A 23,146-nucleotide genomic window follows, 5' to 3' on the forward strand; every position below is an offset into this window, starting at 1 on the left:
AAGAGAAAACATTAACGCTATGGCAAAATAAATCCTCTTCACATGTTAAGAAGAGACAAAGTTGGCTGTCCTCACCTTCCTCTTTAGCAGCTGGATCTCAGCCTGGGTGACTGCATGTTTGATCTGAAGCTACAGAAAGAAAGATTAGAAAAAGCAGCTACAGTGGCGCTGTGGTGGCAATGCAACAGAATGAAACCAGAAGTCTTTTAAAAGCTCATTTCAACAGTTTGAGGAGTTGCTTGTAAATTTTAAACAGAAGTAGAGGGTTTTACAGCTTTTTAAAGTTGGCAGATGTTTATAGTTTTTTTTTTTTTTAATCTTAATTGCAAATGTTTTCATCTTGACGCCAGTTCAAAGAGTAGCTCGGCAGATAAGCAGCTGGGCTACCAATATGTAGACCTGGGTTCGAATGTGATGCACGCTACCTGTCTGTGTCTTTGGAAAACACACTGCATGTGCATTTTCTCAGTTGACCCAGCTGTAAATGGGTACCAGCCTTGGCTGGCAAAATAACTCAAACTCAAACTGACTTCCCGTCCAGAGGAAGTTGTACACTCTCATCCGCTTCACACTAGAGACTGTAGAGATAAGCACCAGCACCAATAGGTCTCAGGGTCTGTATAAGAATAGGTTACTGAAAGATGGCCATCCTTGCTAAGACAAGAATGATTGTGGCAGCTAGATGGTTACTTTTAGGTGGTATGGATGGACTGGTTGTCTGTTTGGGTGGTTGCCATCCAGGACCCAAGCTGATTCCATAGTGTGGTGATGCACAGCACCAGTGCATGCTACCAGAAGTGGCCTGAACTTAGATGACTAGCTAGCATGTTTCTCTTCATATCACAATGTATTCAACCTTTGATACAAGACTTTGAAAGTTGGAAGTAGCAAATATTCCAGAAATGTGGAAAAAAAAAAGTCTGAATTTAAAAAAAAATAAAACACATGTAATTCCAAGGTGATGTTCATTCATTTGCATTCAAAAAGGCACCCACTGAAACTTAAGATGAGCCAAAGTCTGGGCGTTCTTCAACTACCTCCAGCTAAGAAATAATTTATTGCCTGCACCTCGAGGTGGTACATAGTTAGCGACCAGACCACTTCCTGATCAGAAGACTGATCCCATCAAGAGTTAAGCTGAAGCCATTTGAAGCAGATCCAGACAATTTTACTGAAAGACGTCTAACCCAAGATAGGTGCTATGTCTGTCACTTTCTGCCTTAGGTAAGGCAACAATCCATGCAGTGGAAAACACCCATTCTCACCATCTCTGTAGAATGCAAAGGTCATGACTTCTTCTGGGAAAGTGATGGTTGTAAAGGGGTTGTGTTGATGGTCAGGCTGGTCAGGCCATAAACATAAAATACTATCCCAATTTTGTGAAACGCTCTAAGTGAAGTACCAGGGAAAGTTGACAAAAGGTTCCTGGTTAAATAGGCCAATGGCCCTCCTGAGGCTACTGTGCAAGACTTTGGTTTCAAACTCAGCAAACACAAACTGCTCTCCTAATTGGCATCAGGTATCTGGAATACACTTTCTAAATGACAATGACCACTGAGAACCATTCTGACAAACTGACCCTTGTTTTATGTAGATATATCTTATGTAGAGCAGGTAGCTCAGTGGGATAAGGAGTTGGCTACTAATATATAGACATGAGGTCGATTTTGGCTCACGCTCCCTGTCTGCTTCCCTAGAAAAGACACTTGATCTGCACTGTCCTAGTTCACCCAACTAAATAAGTACCTGCCTTGGCTGGGGAAGTAATCCCAGTTGGACTAGTGTTCCATCCAAGGGAGTCGTAGACTCTCATCCACTTCACACTACAGAATGTAGAGGTAAACAGAACTAGGCAAGACTACTTCTTCTGGTTTTGTATACTAATTTCATTTGGCTTCCCCGATATTCATCTGGGGGTTCTCACAGTGACCTCATCTTGATTCTGAACATTTTGCGTCAGATGCCTTTCCTGATACAAATCCAAATGTACAGGTAGACGGTGTAACAGGTGGACTTTGAATGCCAGACCTTGGTACTGTGAGACAAGAATGCTACCACTGCACCCTCATTCCAACCTTCATTTTATATATTCCCTTTAAAAAGCAACAACATCATACATTTGTTTACAAGGACAATTAACTGAAACCAAAACCCAAAACCTAAATCACCCAAAATACACACATATATACCTCCTTAAACTTGTGTGCCAGCTTCTCTGGATCCAGCTCCACAGGAGACAACATGTCCTGGTTCTCTGGCAGGTCAAAAACTTCGATGGAGTTGGGAAATACTGGACTCATCTCTTCCTCTTCATCGGTTGCGTACTCACCAGTCTTCAGGCAGATTAAAATACATGCGCAGATATATTAACAATTTTTTTTGTGCCAATTCTATAATAAGCCAGCAGTATACCAGGGCAATGTCCAGGTGTGACATTTTGTCAACATTTGTGATTGCTTTGCCTCCAGTGTGGGTTTGAAGATGACAGGTCCCTGGATTTGACTGTGTAGTGGTTTGAGGATAATTAACAAAAAACATTAATTCTAAGGGTGTAACGATACACTAGCTCCACAATATGATACATATCATGATACACCAATCTTTATTTGATACATGTCATGATACATAATTACATTACTGTTCCAACTATTTATGTAGAAAGTAATCTGGGGACTGTTTTAACTTTAAATAAAGAAATTATTCTCAAGTATAAATTGTAATCCTTGATATTATCTGTTTCGAAATTGCATGTTTTATAAAACTTGCATAATTATTTTTTTTCTTCCCCTGTCTGCATACATAATAATGGTAAATGCCACACTGGCAGAACCCAACCCTACGCATGACTGTAAAAGAGTACCAGCCTTGGCTGGGGAAGTAACCTGGGAAAGACTGACATTGCATTCAGGTAGAGCTGTAGACAATATTCAGGAACAGGAACTTAGATATGATTGGGTTATGTGAAACTTGGCTTAAACCTACGGCTGTCCTCCCCTTAAATGAGGCCTGCCCATCAAGCATACACAATTAGTCATGTCCCCTGTGATGCGAAGCAAGGCGAGGGTGTTTCTCTTATTTATAAATCTAGGTTTAGCTTATTAGCTGTTGGGGTCACAAATATAACTCGTTTGAGCATCTGATTCTCCGCTCTGCTCAGGATATTATGCATTGCCAAGGTCAGAAGAATAAAAATCAGCCGCATTACTTTGTCACAGTATATAGGCCTCCTGGCCCATATTCTTAGAGACCTTACCAAGATGGCGGCACGCATAGTCGCAGCGGCTGAAGGCTATCACTTTTGGTGCTTCTTAAAAGTATTTTTACTTTTATGTTTACTTGTCAGTTGCCGAGTTAGTCTGGGGCAACATTACTACAGTCGACACAAGCTGTTACAAATTGGATTACAGCACGAGCAAGCAGTCACAAGTGACTTTGAGCACCTTCATAACATACCAGACGAGATCACCAGACCACCGGGCTCTCCGTGGATTGTTATCGGCTCTAACAAGCATTCATTCATTCATTCATTCTGAATTCTTAGATGAATTTGGTGTGTTCATCTCTAACTTGACAACTAGTGCAGATAACATTCTGATTATTGGTGACTTTAACGTTCATATAAATAAGCCTTTGATCCCCTCTGCAAATAATTTATGGAAATTGTGGATGTATTGGGATTTCGGCAATGCATTTGGGACTCAACGCACATTAGTGGAGATACCCTGGATTTGGTTCTCGCATGTGGTATTGCTGTCACGAATATTGACATCATGCCTCTTACATCAGTGGTCTCTGATCACTCACTTATTAAGTTTACAGTTTTGCTGCCGTGTTTAGTGGAACAACAACCTTGTATATCACTACGGCGATGCATCATCTCCTCAACTAAGACTGAACTCGAAGCTAGACTGCCTGATGTCTTAGCTTCACATTTGGCAAATACCCAATCAGCAGACAGTCTTGTGGATAGTTTAAACTCAGTGTTCAAAACTACACTCGAAAATGATTGCGCCACCTGTGTTAAAACCGCGCTCCCCCAAAACAGTCACCTTGGTTCAATGATTACGTGCGTGACCTCAAGCATAAGGCTAGAGGTCTAGAACAGAAATGGCGGAGTTCAAAATTAGAAGTATTCTCCCTCACGTGGCGTGATGGTATCTTAGACTATAAGCATGCACTACTGGCTACAAAGCGGACCTATTACTCTGATTTGATCAACAAAAACAAGCATAACTCAAAGTTCTTGTTCAACACGGTGGCAACACTTATTCATAGACAACCACCTGTAGTTTGCTCTCCTTTTACAGCACAAGATTTCCTGGATTACTTTGAGAAGAAAATAGAAGACATTAGGTTAAACATATGCCAGCATGCCTTAACCCAGCCACTACACCCTGCTACTGAAGTGGGCGCCATTACTGAGGTATTACCTAGATTTAAAGAATTTGATAGTACGAGGGTAGGCTGAAAAGTTCTAAGGCTCACCAAGAAGGAAAAATGCCATTTCAATAAAACTTGCATGCATTAAGTTCAACTCTTCTGATGACTAACTGTGTTATTTTCTTCCAGGTTGTGAGGTAGTTTGTGGTTCATAGCCAAGTTTGAAAGTTCGTGGTGGAGGGAAACGGCAAAAATGGACAAAATCTGGCATCGCAGTGTGATTAAGTACCTGCATAAGAAGGGGTTAAAGCCCAAGAACATTCATGCGGATATGGTTGCTACATTAGGGGATGAAGCTCCCTCCATATCTACAGTGCAGAAGTGGGCAGCTGAATTTAAGAGGGGCAGAGGCAACCTTGAAGACGACCCAAGGTCTGGGTGGCCTGCAACAGCCACAATCCAGAAAAACATTGACCTTGTTCATGAAATGGTGATGGACGACAGACGATCGACGAGTAATCAGCTAGCAGATGCTGTGGGAATATCCCGTGAGAGAACTGAACACATTCTGCATGAAGAACTTGGAATGTCAAAGGTGTCAGCTCGGTGGGTGCCACGTCTTCTGACGCCTGATCAGAAACGCACCAGGCTTGTCATGTCAAAGGCAAACTTGGCGCAATTTGAAGAGGATCCAGCCAATTACATGGAACGTTTTCTTACCCAGGATGAGTGTTGGGTTCACCACTTTGAACCAGAGACAAAAAACAATAAATGCAGTGGAAACACCCAAGGTCACCACCTCCAAAGAAGGCCATGGTCTTGGTTTCAGTTTTCTGGGATGCCAAGGGCATTGTGTTCGTGGACTATCTTGAAAAAGGACAAACCATAAATGGACAGTACTATTCTAACCTACTGAGACAGTTACGCGAGGCTATCAAAAAGAAGCGACCAGGAAAGCTGACAAAAGGGGTGCGGTTCAATCAAGACAATGCCCCCACAAGTCAACAGTGGCCATGGCAACTATCCATGAGTGTGGATTCGAACTGGTAGATCACCCACCATACTCCCCTGACTTGGCGCCCTCTGACTTTCATCTGTTCCCAAACCTGAAAAAAAACTTGGCTGGGAAGCACTATCGGAGCAATGATGAGGTGATGGCTGCCGTTGAGGACTATTTTGACTCTCAAGATGAAAGCTTCTATGCCAAGGGAATCGAAGCACTCAAGCACCGCTGGAAGAAGTGTGTGGAGTTACAGGGAGACTATGTAGAAAAATAACCCTGAATTTGTTCAATTCGACAACTGCATCATAGTCAGCCTTCGAACTTTTCAGCCTACCCTCGTTTCTCACTAGGCATGCTGACAAAACTCGTAACGTCAACAAAAAGCACAACATGTTTATTTGATCCTATACCAACAAAACTGTTTAAGGACCTGTGGCCCACTCTTGGGTCGACTCTGGAAATTATTAATCTTTCTTTAACTTCTGGGTCTGTTCCTAAATGTTTCAAATCTGCAGTGATGAAACCTAATCTTGAACCTAGTTTCAGTTTTTCAATTTATTTTCATTTATATAGCGCCAAATCACAACAGAGTTACCCCAAGGTGCTTCACACAAGTAAGGTCTAACCTTACTAACCCCCAGAGCAGCAGTGGTAAGGAAAAACTCCCTCTGAGGAAGAAACCTCAGGCAGCCCAGACTCAAAGGGGTGACCCTCTGCTTGGGCCATGCTACAGACACAAATTACAGAACAATTCACAAAACAATTATACAAGAAATACTATTGGTGCACAGGACAGGAGGGTCTTCAGCACTAATACCACACCCATCTTTGGATGGAGCTGCACCTTAAACAGAGAGAAAAAACAGAATCAGGCATCAGAAAGACAAGAAATACAGTATAATTTGCCAGCATTAAACAACAAGAAAAACAGGATACTAAGGTGATCACCGGCCACTAGCCCTAAGCTTCACTAAAGACCCAGAATTTAGGTAAAGGTGAGGCCGCGGCATGCTTCGTTTCCTAATAAAATTCAAAGAGTAAAAAACGCAGAACTATACTATACCAGTATGCTAGCCATACCAAAGGGAAAATAAGTGCGTCTTAAGTCTGGACTTGAAAGTCTCCACAGAATCTGATTGTTTTACTGACGCAGGGAGATCATTCCACAGAACAGGAAAGAGAAAGCTCTATGAGCCCCAGACTTCTTATTCACCCTAGAGACACAAAGTTCACAGTGTGAATTATTTTGATACTCGTGTATTGACATGTACCTCTTCATCTTCATCCATGTACTGTTTGTATCTTTGCTCCATCATCTCTCTCTGCCACCGCTCCTGTTCCAGAGTCTGCTGGATCAGCTGAGCCACTTCACTCTGCTCCCCTGGCTTCTCTCGACCAATCACAAACCTGAAAACATGAAACAGGCACCAATTACAAAGCAGAAAACAACCTAATAACTTTACAACATACAGCTGTCATTCGACTGAAAATTCAAAGCCCATCTATTGTAAGACCAAAAATATTAAACACAAACAGCAAAGCAGAAAATGGAAAATATTTAATTCATTTAACAGAAAACAGGCACAGAAATAATCAAACATTTGGTGATCCACAGCTTGTTTGGTCAACATATGTATAATACATATAAATAAATGGTTGAATGTTGTATATGTATATCACATACAGTACTGTGCAAAACTCTTTTTGTCATAAAACAAAGACAATGCAATGTGTTAATGATTTGTTACTGCTATGGCTGCAGATTCTCCATTAATGCAGCTGTTATTGTAGCTATGTGTGATGTTTGACAGTTTAAAAATGTACTTTGTTGGAGAGAAATAAACATTATTTTGGGATTTCTGCACAGTAAGCTTTCGTCAGTGAGATCTTACCTCTCAGGTCATGACAGTGTGTTTTTTTTTTTTTATAGTCACACAGTGTCTGAATTTTCAGCGGTAAAGTATGGGGTACCTTAGGGTTCTGTTATAGGTCCACTGTTATTATCGCCCGCAAGCCTTAAAACCAGAATGTCCACGGGATGGACTAGAATGTGAGCATGATCATGTTAACACCTAGAGTCTCTAAGGACAGCCCACTTTACTGAATAGAGTATTGATTATTGTAGTTTGTCACCCCCCCACCCCCTTTCCCACATATTAACTGACTTTTATAAATCTGTACCCTAAACAATCAGCCACAAAAATGCCTACATCATTATTTGGCCTACAAAAATTATAAATCGTGCAGCTTTACATTTTGAAAGGAAAACTGACAATACTGTATTTACCCAAATCCCAATGTGGTAGTGGAATTAAGTGAGCAAACAGCGGAGTGTTTTTGTTTCCAAATACATTGGAAGACAAAATACATATGTCAGTGAGTACCTCCTACTTTATCTACCAGTGATCAAGCAACACTTTTTCCAAATTACTGTACAATACATGTGCATCACACTTTAAAAAAAATCCCAAATCTAAGATTTGCAAGTAAACTGTAAAATAAATAAAATCACAGAACAGACCTGACAATACCGGTTGTATTACGGAGGACAGAAGCTGCAAAACTCTGAGTGACGCCAACCAGACTGGTCCCATCAACCTCCACGATGAGATCATTGACCTGGATCCTACACACACACACAACACAGAAGCTATTTTCTATTTTACAAGTTATAATAGTAGACCTTTGCAAAATCCAGGGATAAGCACCGGTATAAATCAGCCTCAAGGCATTTTTAGGGCTTACTACTTCTACTTTTGCCAAACCCTAGGCATGCAATGAATGAATTAATAAATAAATCGAAAAATGAGTCCTCCCCTCCAGCTTGTTAAAACAGTAACTCAAAAACAATGATTGCTATCATGAAAGGGCATGCAATGAGGATAAACTAATCGAGACTTAGTTAATTGATACACCAGATCAATATGAAAAGCAGGTTTTGTTATTTAATATGCTGTATACCTGTCTGTGGCCTTGACATATCTGGGCTTGTTGCAGGGAAATGTGACATGCATGATGGAAATTAGGAGCAGGTGCTTCATTTATATTACATATTTGGAAATTGCTCTTCCAGAAAAGGCTGAAATACATGCACTGACTCTTTTGCACAGTTGGGAGTATAAACAACTCGCTCGCCTTAACCCATTATATTCGTGTCTGTAAGCTCAAAGATGGATGAAAACCTGCTCCAGAGCACCCTTGACATCAGACTGTGTGACAGTGCATCTTTCAGCAGGACAATAACCCTAAGCACACAGCCAAGATATCAAAGGAGTGGCTTCAGGACAACTCTGTGAATGTCCTTCAGTGACCCAGCCAAAGCCCAGACCTGAATCTGATTGAACATCTCTGGAGAGATCTGAAAGTGGCTGTGCACTGACGCTCCCCATCCAACCTGATGGAGCTTGAAAGGTGGTGCAAAGAGGAATGGCCAAAACTGCCCAAAGGTAGGTGCATCAAGCTTGTGGCATCATATTCAAGAAGACTTGAGGCTGTAATTGCTGCCAAAGGTGCAGTGAATCAAGCAAAGCGTGAGAATACGTATGTACGTGTGATTTCTTAGTTTTTATTGTCAATAAATTCGCAAAAATTTCAAAAAAAAAAAAAAAAAAACATTTTTCATGTTGTTATTATGGGGTGTTGTGAGTACAATTTCAAGGACAAAAATTTATTTACTCCATTTTGAAATAAGGCGATAAAGTGTGGGAAAAAGTGAAGTGCTGTGAATACTTTCTGGATGCACAGTACATATGAAGGACAGGTTCAGACTGGTGAACAGATTACCTGCCATCTCGCTGTGCAGCTCCGCCCTCTGTAACTGTTTTCACAAAGATCCCCAGTTTCTCCAAACCCATATCAGCTCCTGCACCCATACCAATGATACTGATCCCCAGACCGTCGCTGTCTGAGACACAGACGTGGAAAATATTACAATCACTTTAAAGACTCTGGAACACATCATGTGTGCAGGCACACCACCATTTATACCTTATACGAGATGTTACATTCTCAGTCTGGATTACAAGTAATGTGTTGTATCCGTTATCACACATGGTGGTGGGTTGAAATTCTTTACCCTGTGTGCAATTAAGCATTAATCAGGCTAACGTGGTCTGAAGTTAATCCCTTAAGTGTATAATGGAGTTGTAGCAGACAGTCGCAGTGAGTTGTGTGCATGTGTACGTACGTACACACCTTTCTCCAGTTCAACAGGGAACAGGTCCAGTTTTTCAACTCTCTTCTCCAGCTCGTACTCGGCTGAGGCGGCCATGGGGTCGACGTCATCATTACGGCGGTCATAGTCTTCATTTGAGTAGGTGGTGAAGACCTTTCAGCAGAGGACAAAGATCAGAAGACATCTTTCTTTATCCTCGCTTCACTTCACGCTGAATTAAATACTGTACATATAGAGCGCTTAAATACCCCCCAAAACATTTACGAAATGCTGGGCAGCAGATGAGCATCGGCAACAACACTAAGATCATGATGTTTAGGGTGGGCCATTCTTCTCTGGTCCACTCCATCATGATGTTGCATAACTCGTGATGTAACAGACAAAAGTTGCAGAATGCCTGGTTTCAATCACAACCACCGAAGCCTACAGAGCTCCTTCAGAGTTGTTATGGGTGTCTTTGTGGCTTCTCACACTTGTCTTGCATGGTCACTCAATTTTTGAGAGCTGTGAACTGCAGACACAGTTACTATGCTGTTTATATTTCTTAATAATGGCTGTAAATTAAGTCCAAGACATATTCAGTGACTTGGAAATGTTCATGTATCCATTTTCTGATTTTTTTTTTTTTTTTTAAGAAAACGGACTGTAAAGTGATGATTTGTCCAACCAATAATCCTTATATTTAGACTGTCTAAATACTTAAGATCTTTGAAAATGAGGGACTGCGCATAAAAATGCAGAATTTTTGTTAAACCTCTTGAATTAAAGCTGGAAGTACACACTCCAAGCACATCTTGATTGATCTATTTAACCTCCATGGTTTTTCCTCAGACATACTCATCTGGTATTCAGTCAGTTAATGATTTATGAAACTGGTTTTTATACACTGGACTTTCCATACATTTCATGCTTAGTGACCACAAGGCCACCAGTGCTTGTCAGCCAATAATGTGTGATTGGATCAAGATGTAAGAAACTGTAAGTCCTTTCTGGTTATTGTCAGTGAACAACTGGTATAATAAGCACGCAAGTTCACTAATCTGAACATTTTGATATAACAATCACACAAAGCGCATCTTGACTATCTGATGAACTCACAAAGATTAAAGCGATAATAACCTCCAACAAGGAGGTAAAGTTTTCACCATCTGTTTGTTGGATTGTGAGCAGGATTACTCAAAACATCAGAAACGGATATTCCCAAAGCCCGAGCCCACTCAGTAATAGAACTCATAGAATTTGTTACAATTTGGCAGTTTGGATCATGTTAAAAGTTGAACTTTACAGAGTGGATGTTCAGTTTGTTTTGTAAACATCAGCGAGCACCTGGTTTGATGCGGATTTCATGGTACCTCAAGAGTCTTGAGTACTTTCCAGCATGGTGCATTATCAAACAAACTCTCATGATTTGAGAATTTGAAACTGGCTCTAATTCATAATTCACCAAAACTTATTTTAATGTAGAAATTTAATAAAGAGTTGAGTTAATGTCAAAGTTGTAATCTGTATTTTGTGCCAGGGACCCAAGCAACAATATGCTTTTGGTTCCATGTTGCTATATACTCAACAAAAATGTAAATGGAACTAAGATATCTTGTATGCACACAAAAGGCCCATTCCCTTGACATTTGTTCACAATTTTGGTAAGATACAGTTGTATGCAAAAGTTTGGGCACCCCTGATAATTTTCCTGATTTTCCTTTATAAATCATATGTTGTCTGGATAAGAAATTTCAGTTAAATATATCATATAGCAGATGAACACACTGATATTTGACAGGTGAAATGAAGTTTCTAGTATTTACAGAAATTGTGCAATAATTACTTAAACAAAATTGGGCAGGTGCATAAAATTGGGCACCCATGTCATTGTATTGATTTGAATACATTTAGCACTAATTATTGGAACACAAAATTGGTTTGGTAAGCTCATTGACCCTTGACCTCCTTACACAGGTGAATCAAATCAGGAGAAAGGGTATTTAAGGTCACCATTTACAAATGTTTTCCCTCTTTGCATCTCTTCTAATGAGTGGCAACATGGGAGCCTATAAACAACTCTCAAATGACCTGAACAAAGATTGTTCAACATCATGGTTTAGGGGAAGGATACAAAAAGCTATCTGAGAGATTTCAGCTGTCAGTTTCCACTGTGAGGAACATAGTGAGGAAATGGAAGACCACAGGCAGAGTACTAGTTAAGGCCCGGAGTGGCAGGCCAAGTAAAATCTCATAAGCTGAAGCAAAGGATGGTGAGAACAGTCATAGTCAACCTGCTCCAAAGACCTACAACATGTTCTTGCTGCAGATAGTGTCTCTGTGCATCGTTCAACTATACAGTGCACTTTGCACAAAGAGATGCTGTATGATGCTGTAATGCAGAGGAAGCCTTTTCTGCGTACACGCCACAAACAGAGCCGCTTGAGGTATGCTAAAGCACATTTGGACAAGCCAGCTTCATTTTGGAATAAGGTGCTGTGGACTGATGAAATTAAAATTGAGCTATTTGGCCATAACAAGGGGCGGTATGCATGGCTGAAAAAGAACACAGCATTCCAAGAAAAACACCTGCGACCTACAGTAAAATTTGGAGGTGATTCCATCATGCTGTGTGGCCAGTGCAGGTACTGGGAATCTTGTTAAAGTTGAGGGTCACATGGATTCCAGTCAATATCACTGTGTTTGTCTGCTATAAGATACATTTAACTGAAACTGCTGATCCAAACAACCACTGATTTATAAAGGAAAATCATGGTAATCATCAGGGGTGCACAAACTTTTACATACAGCTGTTCATGTTTATGAGGACTTCACTTTTGCCAAGATAACCCATGCACCTGGCAATCAACATACTGATTAAACAACATGATTGTTGCACAGATGTGCCTTGGACTGGATAAAAGCCAACTCTATAATGTGCAGTTGATCTTGGTGCGGGGAAAACGGGCTTTATTAGGTGAAGAATCCTGATGCGATGGTCCTGGGTATGGGTGCGCATGTCAGGTATTGTAGATTAGTATCAGTACAATATTGGTCAAAATTACTGGTTTGGATATCAGAAAATAAAAACAAACTGATTGTAGGCTCTGTACAGTATGTTTTCCTTTCGCGGGAAAAGAACATTTTTCACAATTTGAATTAATGTATAGTTAGATGGCAAGGTTAGCAAAATAAACCCAGACAAATGTATTCATGAACAGATTAGTTATTGTAAGACGGCAAAATTTACCGGATTGGTACTGGTATCGGCAGATACTGAAGGTTCCAGTATTGGTATCGTATCGGACATGAATTAATGGTACTGGCCATCCCTAGTCCTCAGCTGGGGTGGTCTGTAATTGTGAAACTGATTGAAAATGATAGTCGATGCAGCTTATGGTAATAAAATGAATGTTAGAGTGGGTTTTTATTGTGACCAATCCAAAGTACATATGTTCAACAATCATGCTGTTTAACCAGCATCTTGACATGCCACAGCAGCCAAGAAGATGGACTATCTTGGCAAAGGTGAAGTACTCACTAATATGGATTTTAACAAAATTTGACAGGTCAAGCCTTTTGTGTTGGCTGATAACATTGGACAATATGAGCCTTTCGCAAACATATTGGTACTTGCGTTATTTTTGCCGACATGAAGACTTTTCACTCACCAAATAAGCAATGCAGAAAACACTTTGGCTGTGAAAACCTACATAAATTTGCCAAGAGGGCAGTGCGGCAACATTGTTTATAATGCTGTCAATGATGGCTGGGACCCCATCACTCCTTGATCACATTAGCTACAAGAGACTGAGGCAAAGAGACCAGCTACCATGTATTTTCTGACAGTTACTGTATATTTATAGGACTTTGTAACAAATTTAATTTTTAAACTGTAAACCATCAAGCCTCAGTTACCTTTCTTTGTCATAAGTGTTTGATAACAAAATGTTCTGAATCATTGCCATTTTTATGTATATACTGAATATAGACATATCTATATCATAAATTCTTTTACTCCCTAATATTAGTATCCCCCCCAAAAAAATCCATATCTGTCTGGTCCTAGTTGCATTCATATTTTTGTTGTGCATACTTAAAGGTTTTTGAAATATCTTTGTGGATGCATAAACAAACAAAACAAAATGTACAAATAAATTGTGCGATTAAATCAGCTCCGTTGGTGGAATTTGCCTAGTGGGGTGGTAATCGGGTAAAACTGGCTTTTAGTACTCTATGTTGGCACCGTATCCACTGTGTGTGTTTTGAGAGTGTGCCACATATTAATTCTGAGTGCTTTTTGACGAGTGAATGGCTGAGATATATGAACTACAAAACACTCATACAGTGACACTTCACTGGTGCTTAGTTACCACATAATCCTGATTGTTCACAATTCATTTACATGTTCCTGAAACATCACTCATTTGCTTTGATGAGTTTTGCAGCTCCTCTCTTGTTTCGGCCTTTTTAATTTGAAAGGGCAGCATCATCTGCCTCTGCAATGACCACTACCATGTTGTTACCTTGGAAACCACCGGCTTACCCAGTGTGAGTGTGGCACTGGCACTGGTTTGCTCTTTTTTTTCCCCCACCATCTCTGTCTGGTGGATATGCTAATGCTTACATGAGACAGAAAGAAATTCATGTGTAGGATGTGCTATAACAGGATTATTTATATTCTCTACCTGTAGACCACAATAACGCTGGGGACGTGGCCCTTAAACTGTTTCCTGCTATCACATTTCCTTCCTGTTGAGCAACTTTACAGCAGCCTAAGAGTGGTATCATGAACCCGCAGTCTCTACTAGTCCTCTCTGCTACAGAAAATAACTTAAAATTAGGCCTGCAACTAACGATTTTCAATGAGCAATCAGCCCATATTCAAGATTAATGCACTTATTATTTCAAATGTAAGATAAAGAAATGGGTTTCTCACACACACACACACACACACACACACACACACACACACACACACACACACACACACACACACACACACAATAATCCTAGAAACAGGAATGTAGAATTCTGCACAAAGTCCCCACTGCCAGTAATTTATATTATTACATTTAAATAGCTTGGTGCTGGTTTGATTCCTGAAAAGAACCGTTCAGCTGGAACACATACAGACTAGGGGTGGGAATTTGTCGACACCTCACAATTTAATTCAATTAAGATTCAGATGGCTGCAATTCAATACTGAATTTCTTTTTACCACCGTCAACGAAATTGGGGGAGGTTATGCTGTCGCCCCGTTTGTTTGTTTGTGAATAGCCTGGATTTTTCATATATCATTACAAAATCTTTACTAAGATTCATATCCTGATAGGTAAGAAGTGATTAAATTTTCAAGGTCATAGGTCAACAGTCAAATTCAGGAAAAATCTTGGGAAAATCACTATCTTCAACGAATATTTAAACCTTCATAACTCTGTCAAAAAAGATCACATTTCTTTCATATATGACAGCATTATGTAGGATGGTGTCCTTTATTGACTGACAAAGTTTGATCCAGATCTGATCCAGATTACACATTTGTGGCCAGCTAAATTTAACATTGAAAATCCCATTTAATGAATATTTCACATTATATCTTAATCAAATGTGCCCCAATCACCCTCATATTGAAAGTGAGGTGCAGAGTGGCACTCACTATCGCCTGACAAGGTTTGATCCAGATCTGATCCGGACTGTGGATTTTGTGGGACATTTGAATTTAATTTTGAAAAGCCCATTTTGTACATTTTGCATTATATCGCAATCAAAAGCCTCATTTGTGACAATGAGGTGCAAACTGGCACTCTCAATGAATAAGATAAGATAAAACTTTATTGATCTCACAGAGGAGAAATTCACGTTACGTCAGCTCTAAAAAAAAAACAAACAAAAAAACAAAAAACTGAGTTTGATTCGCATCTGATCCGTATTGCGGAATTAGCGGATATTCGATTTGCGCATTGAAAAGTTATTTTGATCTATATTTTGCATTATAATTTAGCTCATAAAAAGTCACTTCTAACAGGACTTTCACCTTGAAAATTTTTCCAAAGGTAAAAATTTGTGGAATTGGAAACTCGTGTTGGCAGAGGTTTATGCTCTATGAGCATGGTGCTCTAGTTTCTCGCTGTGTGACTCCATAGTACTTTTCAAAGCAAAGTATTTGCAATGATCCATAATAAATTTACTTCCAATACATCGTTGAACAGCTCAGCCATATTTGCACCCATGTGGCTCTCATTCACTGATTCTAAATTCAGATGTGCAAATAAGCACTCCGTCACATTTTTTTAAAATTTTGAATTAAAAACTGTGTACAGGGACTTCCTCTTCCGGTATGCCCGAGTAAAGACGTGTCTAAGTTGCACTCCGATTAAGAATTTGGAAAACAGCCTACAATATCGATTTAACTGTGAACAAAAAGAAAAGAACCTACAAGAATGACTACTGGACAACGAACGAGCAAGAAAGACGCTAAAACGGGGAAAAGTGAAGACACAAAGATGACGCAAAAGCAGCTAACGCTAGATGCTAGCCTAACACAAGCCGAAGCCGGGGCCGAAAACCTGTTGCTCATGGAGCTCCGTAAATTCCGAGAGGAGTCTGGAAACGCTCAACGAGATATTAAGGAGTCTCAAACACGCATGGAGATGTCAATAGGAGAAATCAACAAAAGAATCGATACACTGGAAAAAAGAATTGAAGTTGCGGAAACCAGGGTAAGCAACAATGAAGATCGAGGCATACGACAGGAAAAAGTGCTAGCATACCTGCTTAAAAAAGATGCTAAGCTAACAGCAAAACAAGATGACCTGGAGAACAGAATGTGCAGAAACAATATAAGACTTCACGGGATAAGAGAAGATTCAGAAGGAAAAGAGATGATACCGTTCATCACTCACTTTCTCAAGTCGACACTAAAGTTACCTGAAGACACTGATATTCGTATCGAACGAGCGCACAAGTCTACAGTGTCCAAGCCAAAATCGACGGCACAACCGAGGTCCATTATAGTTCAGTTTGTGGATTTCAATGTGAAACAGGCAGTGCTGCGACAGGCCTGGGAGCAACAGAATGTTGAATTCAAGGGAAAAAAGGTCTTCTTTGACCAAGATTTCTCTCCAGAGGTGCAAAGGAAAAGGAAACAAGTGCGTGAGGTGATCAAAAAACTCAAGGAGTGTAAAATAAAGGCACAATCACCATACCCAGCCCAACTGAAGCTATTACTGGAGACTGGTATCAAAATCTTTCCTTCCCTCCTGGATGCCCAACCTACTCTGAAAGAGCTGGGGATTACGGTAGAGGTGGATGAGAGGGATTTTCTAGAGAGAAAACTGTTACAGGATGACTGGCAAACCCGGGGCTGGCAGAAAAAGTCTGGACAAATGCTGAACACAGGTCTAAAATGAAGGCAAGATTTCTACATCCCCCCTGAACTATTGAAATTATAGGAGTTACAAAAAAAAAAAGGGAAAAAAAAAAAAGAAAAAAGGGGGGAAATTGTATTTGCATATATGTGAGTATGCATGTACGTACGTGTGTGTGTGTGTGTATATATATATATATATATATATGTGTGTGTATATGTATGTATGTATGCAAATTAATATAAGAATATGAGAACACGTAGGCTGAGAAACAATTAGCATTTTTCTTAAGCCATAAGTCGGAGTGTAACGAAGGGAATATCTGTCTGAACCCAGGCATTTAAAGCGGCATTAGGGTGGGAAGTAGGTGCAATGCTGCTCACACATCTTTGTGTATTTTATCGAGGGAGCCAGGCCTCCCTGCCTAGTTTACATCAGGAGTTCGTTGTCTCCTATCGGACAACAAACTGGATTTTTGGAAGTTTTCTTTATGGTTCTTTTTGAAGGTTCAACTTGTTCTGTTTTTTTTTTTTTCTTTCTTTCTTTCTTTTTTTTTTCTCTCTCTCTCTCTTGGCAAATTGAAAATGATTGTCAATGTGGTTTGGAATGGTGCTGAGGCACCCAGAAAGGGAGATGCAGCGTATGGTAAACCTACTCTTACTTCATAATGACAATGTTGAAGATAGTAAGTTATAATATACATGGTTTAAACCACATCATAAAGAGGAAGAAGATCTTGACTCAATTAAAGAGGTTAAATTGTTTAATCGCGTTACTACAAGAAACTCACTTAAATGAGGAAGAACATGCAAAATTGAAAAGGGAGTGGGTGGGACAGGTATTTAGTGCTTCATATGAAAATTACAAAAAAAGGGGTGTTATACTATGCCATAAATCTCTATGCCTGGTTTTGGAAAAAAATTATGAAGGATAAAAATGGACGCTGGATAATTATTATTGGTTCAATTGGAGGAATAACTTTAACAATTATGAACATATATGCCCCAAACGAGGACAACTGAATTTTTTTTCGACAAACAGCTCAAACTCTAGCGATGAATTCAAAAGGACCAATAATACTAGGAGGATACTTTAATTGTGTTTTAAACCACTACATAGATAAATTTCCATTAGAACAAAAATACCAACTATCTAAAGTTAAGGCTCTGAACAATATGTTGGAAGAATTGGGATTAGTTGACATATGGCAGGTAAAAAATCCAAAGGTCAGAGATTATACCTACTTTTCAAATGTTCATAAAAGTCATTCAATAATTGACTTTCTGTGTGTCTCTAAACAAATAGCTCATAATAAAAAATAGCCATATTGAACCACAAACTCTTTCAGACCATGGACCAGTTTTAATGTCCTTAAACTTGGATCAAGAAAAAACTTTTAAAATTATGGAGACTAAATGTGTCACTTTTAAATAATCCAGAGGCAGTTCAATATATAAAAGAGGAGTTGAATTATTTTCTGGAGACTAATGATAATGAGGCAACTTCACCTTCAACTCTATGGGACACAGCAAAAGCAGTCTTGAGGGGTAAAATAATCTCATTCTCCTCTAAACTTAAGAAGGAGTGTGAGAGGAACCAAAGAACAGAAGAAGAACAGATTAAAATACTACAAATGGAACATAAAAGAACAAATAAGGATATGGTTTTACAAGAATTAAAAAAATGTAGACTAAATTTGAATGACTTACTCACATATAAGGTGGAGGGGGCTTTACGCTTTTCTAATCAAATATTACGAACAAGGAAATAAAGCAAGCAGATTACTCGCATTTCAATTAAGAAAAGCACAGGCTAGTCGAATTATTCAAAAAGTAGCATGCCCCAAATCAAATATATATTTCAACCAAGGGAGATAGCAAATGCATTTTCTGAATATTATAAAGAATTGTATGATTCTACAGCTATCCCCAATAAATCAGGAAAAATTAAACAATTTCTACAGTAAATTAATCTCACTAAACTAGACAAAAATGAGGCAAAAGCATTAGTAGTTCCCATTACAAAAGAAGAAATAAAATCCTCCATAGGGAAGTTAAAAAACAATAAATCACCTGGTGTGGATGGATTCCCCGGGGAATTTTATAAATGTTTTCAAATAGAACTCGTCCTTCTCCTACAAAGGGTATTTAATTATGCCTTAAATGTCAAAAAGCCACCAAAAACGTGGGCAGAAGCAATCATCTCAGTAATATATAAGGACGGTAAAGATCCCACACAATGTGCCTCATAGAGACCAATAAGTCTCCTCTGTAATGATGTTATAATCTTAAGCTCCATTTTGTCTAAAAGACTTCAAAAAATTATTAATAAACTCATTGACCCGGACCAGACAGGATTTATACCAAAAAGATTTGGAATAAATAATATTAGACATACCCTTAATATAATATCAACAGCACAGCAAAGTTCACATCACTGGAAAGATAGGATTTTGGACGTCTACAAAATGGAGAAAATAACAGCAAGATTAAATCTCACTATGGACCTATTTAGAAAGAGATGGAAGCCACTGATAACATACTATGACTGGATATAAATTCAGATTGTGAGGTGGAGAAGAGCAGAAAAAGAAGGAAGACGGAAAGGAGGAGAGGGGAAAAAGTATAAAAAGGGAAGAAGAAGGTAAGAGGAAAGAGGGAAAAAAGGAGGAGAGGGGAAAAGGAAAGAAAAAGGGAGGAGGGAGAAGGGAAGGAGGAAGAAGGAGGAAGGAAAAAAGGGAAGAGGGGAAGAAGAGGGAGAAAAAGGAAAAGAGGGGAGTAAGGAAGAAAAAGGAAAAAAGGAAGGGGAGGAGAGAAGGAAGGAAAGGGGAGAGAGGGAGAGAGAAAAGAAAAGGAGATAAAGGAGGTTATCACGGGCTAAGGGCGCTAATGGAGAATACTTGGAGGTATTGATGTATATATATATATATATATATATATATATATATATATATATATATTCTATAAACACTATATATTTGATGCCAAAAGAAACAATTTGAAATGTACAAATTTGCCAGGTTTTCTCTGTTCTGATCTTTGTTCTGTTTTTTGTGTGTGTGTGTGTGTGTGTGTTCTGTTCTGTTATCCATCATACAAATGTAACACGATAAGAGCTGTTATTTAAGATGAATTTATTGTAACATTATACGTTGTAAAGCTTTAAAACTAAGTTGAATAATAAACTTTCGTTCAAAAAAAAAAACTGTACAGATGTAGCCAGTATTTGTCACTAGGTGCTTTTTGTTCTGTGGTGTGTCACATTTAACCATAGTCCTGATCTAAAGTGACTAGATAACCCACACATAAGGATAATAAAGAACACAACAACAAAAAGAAGAAGAGTAAGACAATCTAAAAAGAGAAGCAGCCTAAAACAATGATCTCATTACTCACAGTTAATCTGTGACTTAGCTAAAGTTGTGGATCTGTCAGTGCACCTGACCAGATGTCAAGCAGGTAATTGGATCAGGAAGACTAAGCCAAAAAGAACTAAAGCTCCTTTTCTGACAGTTGGTCTGAAACACAACCAATCAAAATCTAAAGAAGCACTGTTACAACACACAACTTCACCAAGGAGACAAGCACAGTCGAGATATCAGTCACTGAGAAAACAGAATCTATAGAAAACAACAACTACTGAACAATGTGCGGAAACCTGCTGTGCCATCTGTTTGAACAAAGCCACTACCAGCACGCCGTGTGCAGGCCACCAAGGGGGCACTGAAATCCTTCCTGTCGGTTTTACCACCATGCTGGGTTTGTGTGTATTTTCCATTTAGTGTTTTTGTTTGTTTAGCATCCAAATTATCTCAAATATTCAAATTAAACTTGACTTGCGAAAAAGAGCATATGGCTGGGTGCCTAGTCCATATCACAACTGACTAAAAAAAAGAAAAACAAACATATTATACCGTACTTTTGATCATTACAATACCTCTGAAATAAAGGCTGGACAAATTGATCAGGCGGGCCGGCTCTGTATTTGGCATCAAGCTGGACTCTCTGGTGACAGTGGCAGAGAAGAGAACACTGGACAAACTGCTGGACATTATGGACGATGCCAGTCACCCTCTGCACACCATCATCAACAACCAGAGAAGCCTCTTCAGCCACAGACTGCTCCTTCCCAAGTGCAGGACCAACAGACTGAAAAATTCCTTTGTCCCTCAGGTCATCAGACTGTTCAACTCCTCACTCAGGGGGAGGAGTAACAGGAAGACAGAGGATGGGAAGGAGAGGAACAGTAGTAGCCAGTAAACCAGTAGCGAGCAGTATTTCTGGTATTTATGTTTGTGTACTTACACTTATCTTTGCAAATTGTTTTTTTTAACTTTCACTTTTTCATTTTCTATTACAGTGGATGTTTTCCAGGATAAATTCTGCATTTGAGCATCAGCATTTTCTTTACTCTGTAATCACTGTGCTCCTCAGTTATGTCGACAAAACAAACACAAAGAGTGCATACCTCAGCCAAAGCAATCGTGGACTGTCCTTTATGCATACAGTACCCCATTTTGCACTCAGATTATGGAGCATCCAAATAACAAGGATTTTAAAAAGCCCCCCAAACCACTTGTGCTTTGCATTATCGACTACACACTATTGATTATGTAGCCCATGTGGTTTCTCACTGGGTGGATAAAGTCTAGACATTACTTGTGTATAACAATTGGCAGTAACATATGATTTGGTTCTGTATAAATAAACTGAATTGAATGCAGATGACCAGGATACATCCCAATGACATCTTCCTCTATCTTTATCATGATCAAGTTTCCACTCAGGTTTTGTGCAAGTGGGTGAGATTTTTTTTTTTTTTTAATTGTTCTGCTAACCAACTGACCAATAAACATGAGTGTGAAAGCGATCTTGCAGATTGGGGGAGCTCAAATCAGCAACCCCCCGCCCCCAAAAAGAATGGTGTTTTTTTTTTTTTGACTTTTTTGTTGCACAGTTTTTTTGTTTTTTTTTTTCTCTTCTTGATAAAGCATTCTATGATTCTTATCAAAGAGCTTCCTCTGTGTGTGTTTAAGGAAAAGAAACACACCCAACCACATTCCAGCGGCTTTTTATAGCCATACAGAGGTAGAAGCTTTGGACACAACGTGCACAGGCAAATCCAGCCAGCACATGATGACACGTGTGACACCACCTAGTAACTTTCAGCTACATTCCATGCTGGGGTAGAGAGACCCCACTATGGTATTATCTAAAAGTTGCAAAAAAAAAAAAAAATACTATGGAGTTGCTACAAGCCAGCTTTTACAAATGCTGACAAAAAAGTCTGTTTTAATCTGCACACCAGCTGGTTAAAATCTTGAAAATAAAATAACTTATTAGTTATATTCATTTTTAATTAGCCATCATCACTACAATAATTAAAATCATTAAACATTGTTTTAACAACAAGGTGTTTTGTGGGAAAATCCAACTTGAAGTGACGAGGATCACTGCAGAGACATGTCGAAGAACAGATTTTACTTCAACTGTCTGCTTAATGAAGTAATGTGTTGTTGCAACATCAGTGACAAACCACTTTTGAAATTCTATAACAACTTCCAACATGCCTGTACAAACAAGACACTGAAGCTTTTGAGGCTACGTTCCCAAAAACAAGTTGTATGTTACGTTCGTCACCTCTTCTGGGGTATGTTTAGCATGTGGGTTAGGTGTTAATATATATAAATGTATTTGCCTGTGAAGATTAAGAGTGGTTAAATTAAATCCACTAACCCATTAATCTTTTTTGTTAACCCCCCCCCCCCCCGCCTTTTTTTACTGCATAGAAAAAAAAAAGCAGGAAGTGTCTTTTTTTTTTTTTAAGGTTTCCCTATGCATAGTTTTGGGAGGGGCCACTAGTCCTAGGGTCCATTGGTCCTAACCCCTTTATGTTATTTGATAGTGTATATTACAATCCCAAACTGATTTTAAAGTTCAATTTACAAAAATAAAAGATAGGATTCTGTTGACATATACCATTAATCACCTTTAATTGTATTGTTGTCTATAAATCTGTTGAACTGAAAATCAACAAATACTAGTAATTCACCACAATTAAATGGGTTTATTTTTTTAAATCGCCACACTTATGTAACATTACTTAACCTACTTTAGTGCAACATATAGCCTACCGTAATGTTAGATATATTTGTGTGTTTATATATTGTTTTGTTATATTTTCTATTTGTTTTGGTATTACATATTTACTTAAATGGTCATACTTTTAGTTTACTTATTA

The 23,146-nt window shown here is 39.0% G+C and overlaps 1 protein-coding gene across 2 annotated transcripts in view; it reads right to left on the reverse strand.

Annotated features, from left to right (window-relative positions):
* LOC117528287 (neurabin-2-like) overlaps positions 1-23,146 on the reverse strand; it is a 64,641-nt gene that overhangs the window by 14,665 nt on the left and 26,830 nt on the right. For both annotated transcript variants that reach the window (XM_034190902.1, XM_034190901.1), the window contains exons 6-11: positions 9,578-9,710; positions 9,167-9,287; positions 7,905-8,009; positions 6,655-6,790; positions 2,190-2,333; positions 76-129 (exon numbers count right to left, since the gene is read on the reverse strand). In XM_034190902.1, coding sequence (XP_034046793.1) covers positions 76-129; positions 2,190-2,333; positions 6,655-6,790; positions 7,905-8,009; positions 9,167-9,287; positions 9,578-9,710 — 693 coding nt within the window. The remainder of the gene's footprint in view (positions 1-75; positions 130-2,189; positions 2,334-6,654; positions 6,791-7,904; positions 8,010-9,166; positions 9,288-9,577; positions 9,711-23,146) is intronic.

This window comes from Thalassophryne amazonica, chromosome 16 (assembly GCF_902500255.1).
Source record: "Thalassophryne amazonica chromosome 16, fThaAma1.1, whole genome shotgun sequence".
Classification (NCBI taxonomy): domain Eukaryota; kingdom Metazoa; phylum Chordata; class Actinopteri; order Batrachoidiformes; family Batrachoididae; genus Thalassophryne; species Thalassophryne amazonica.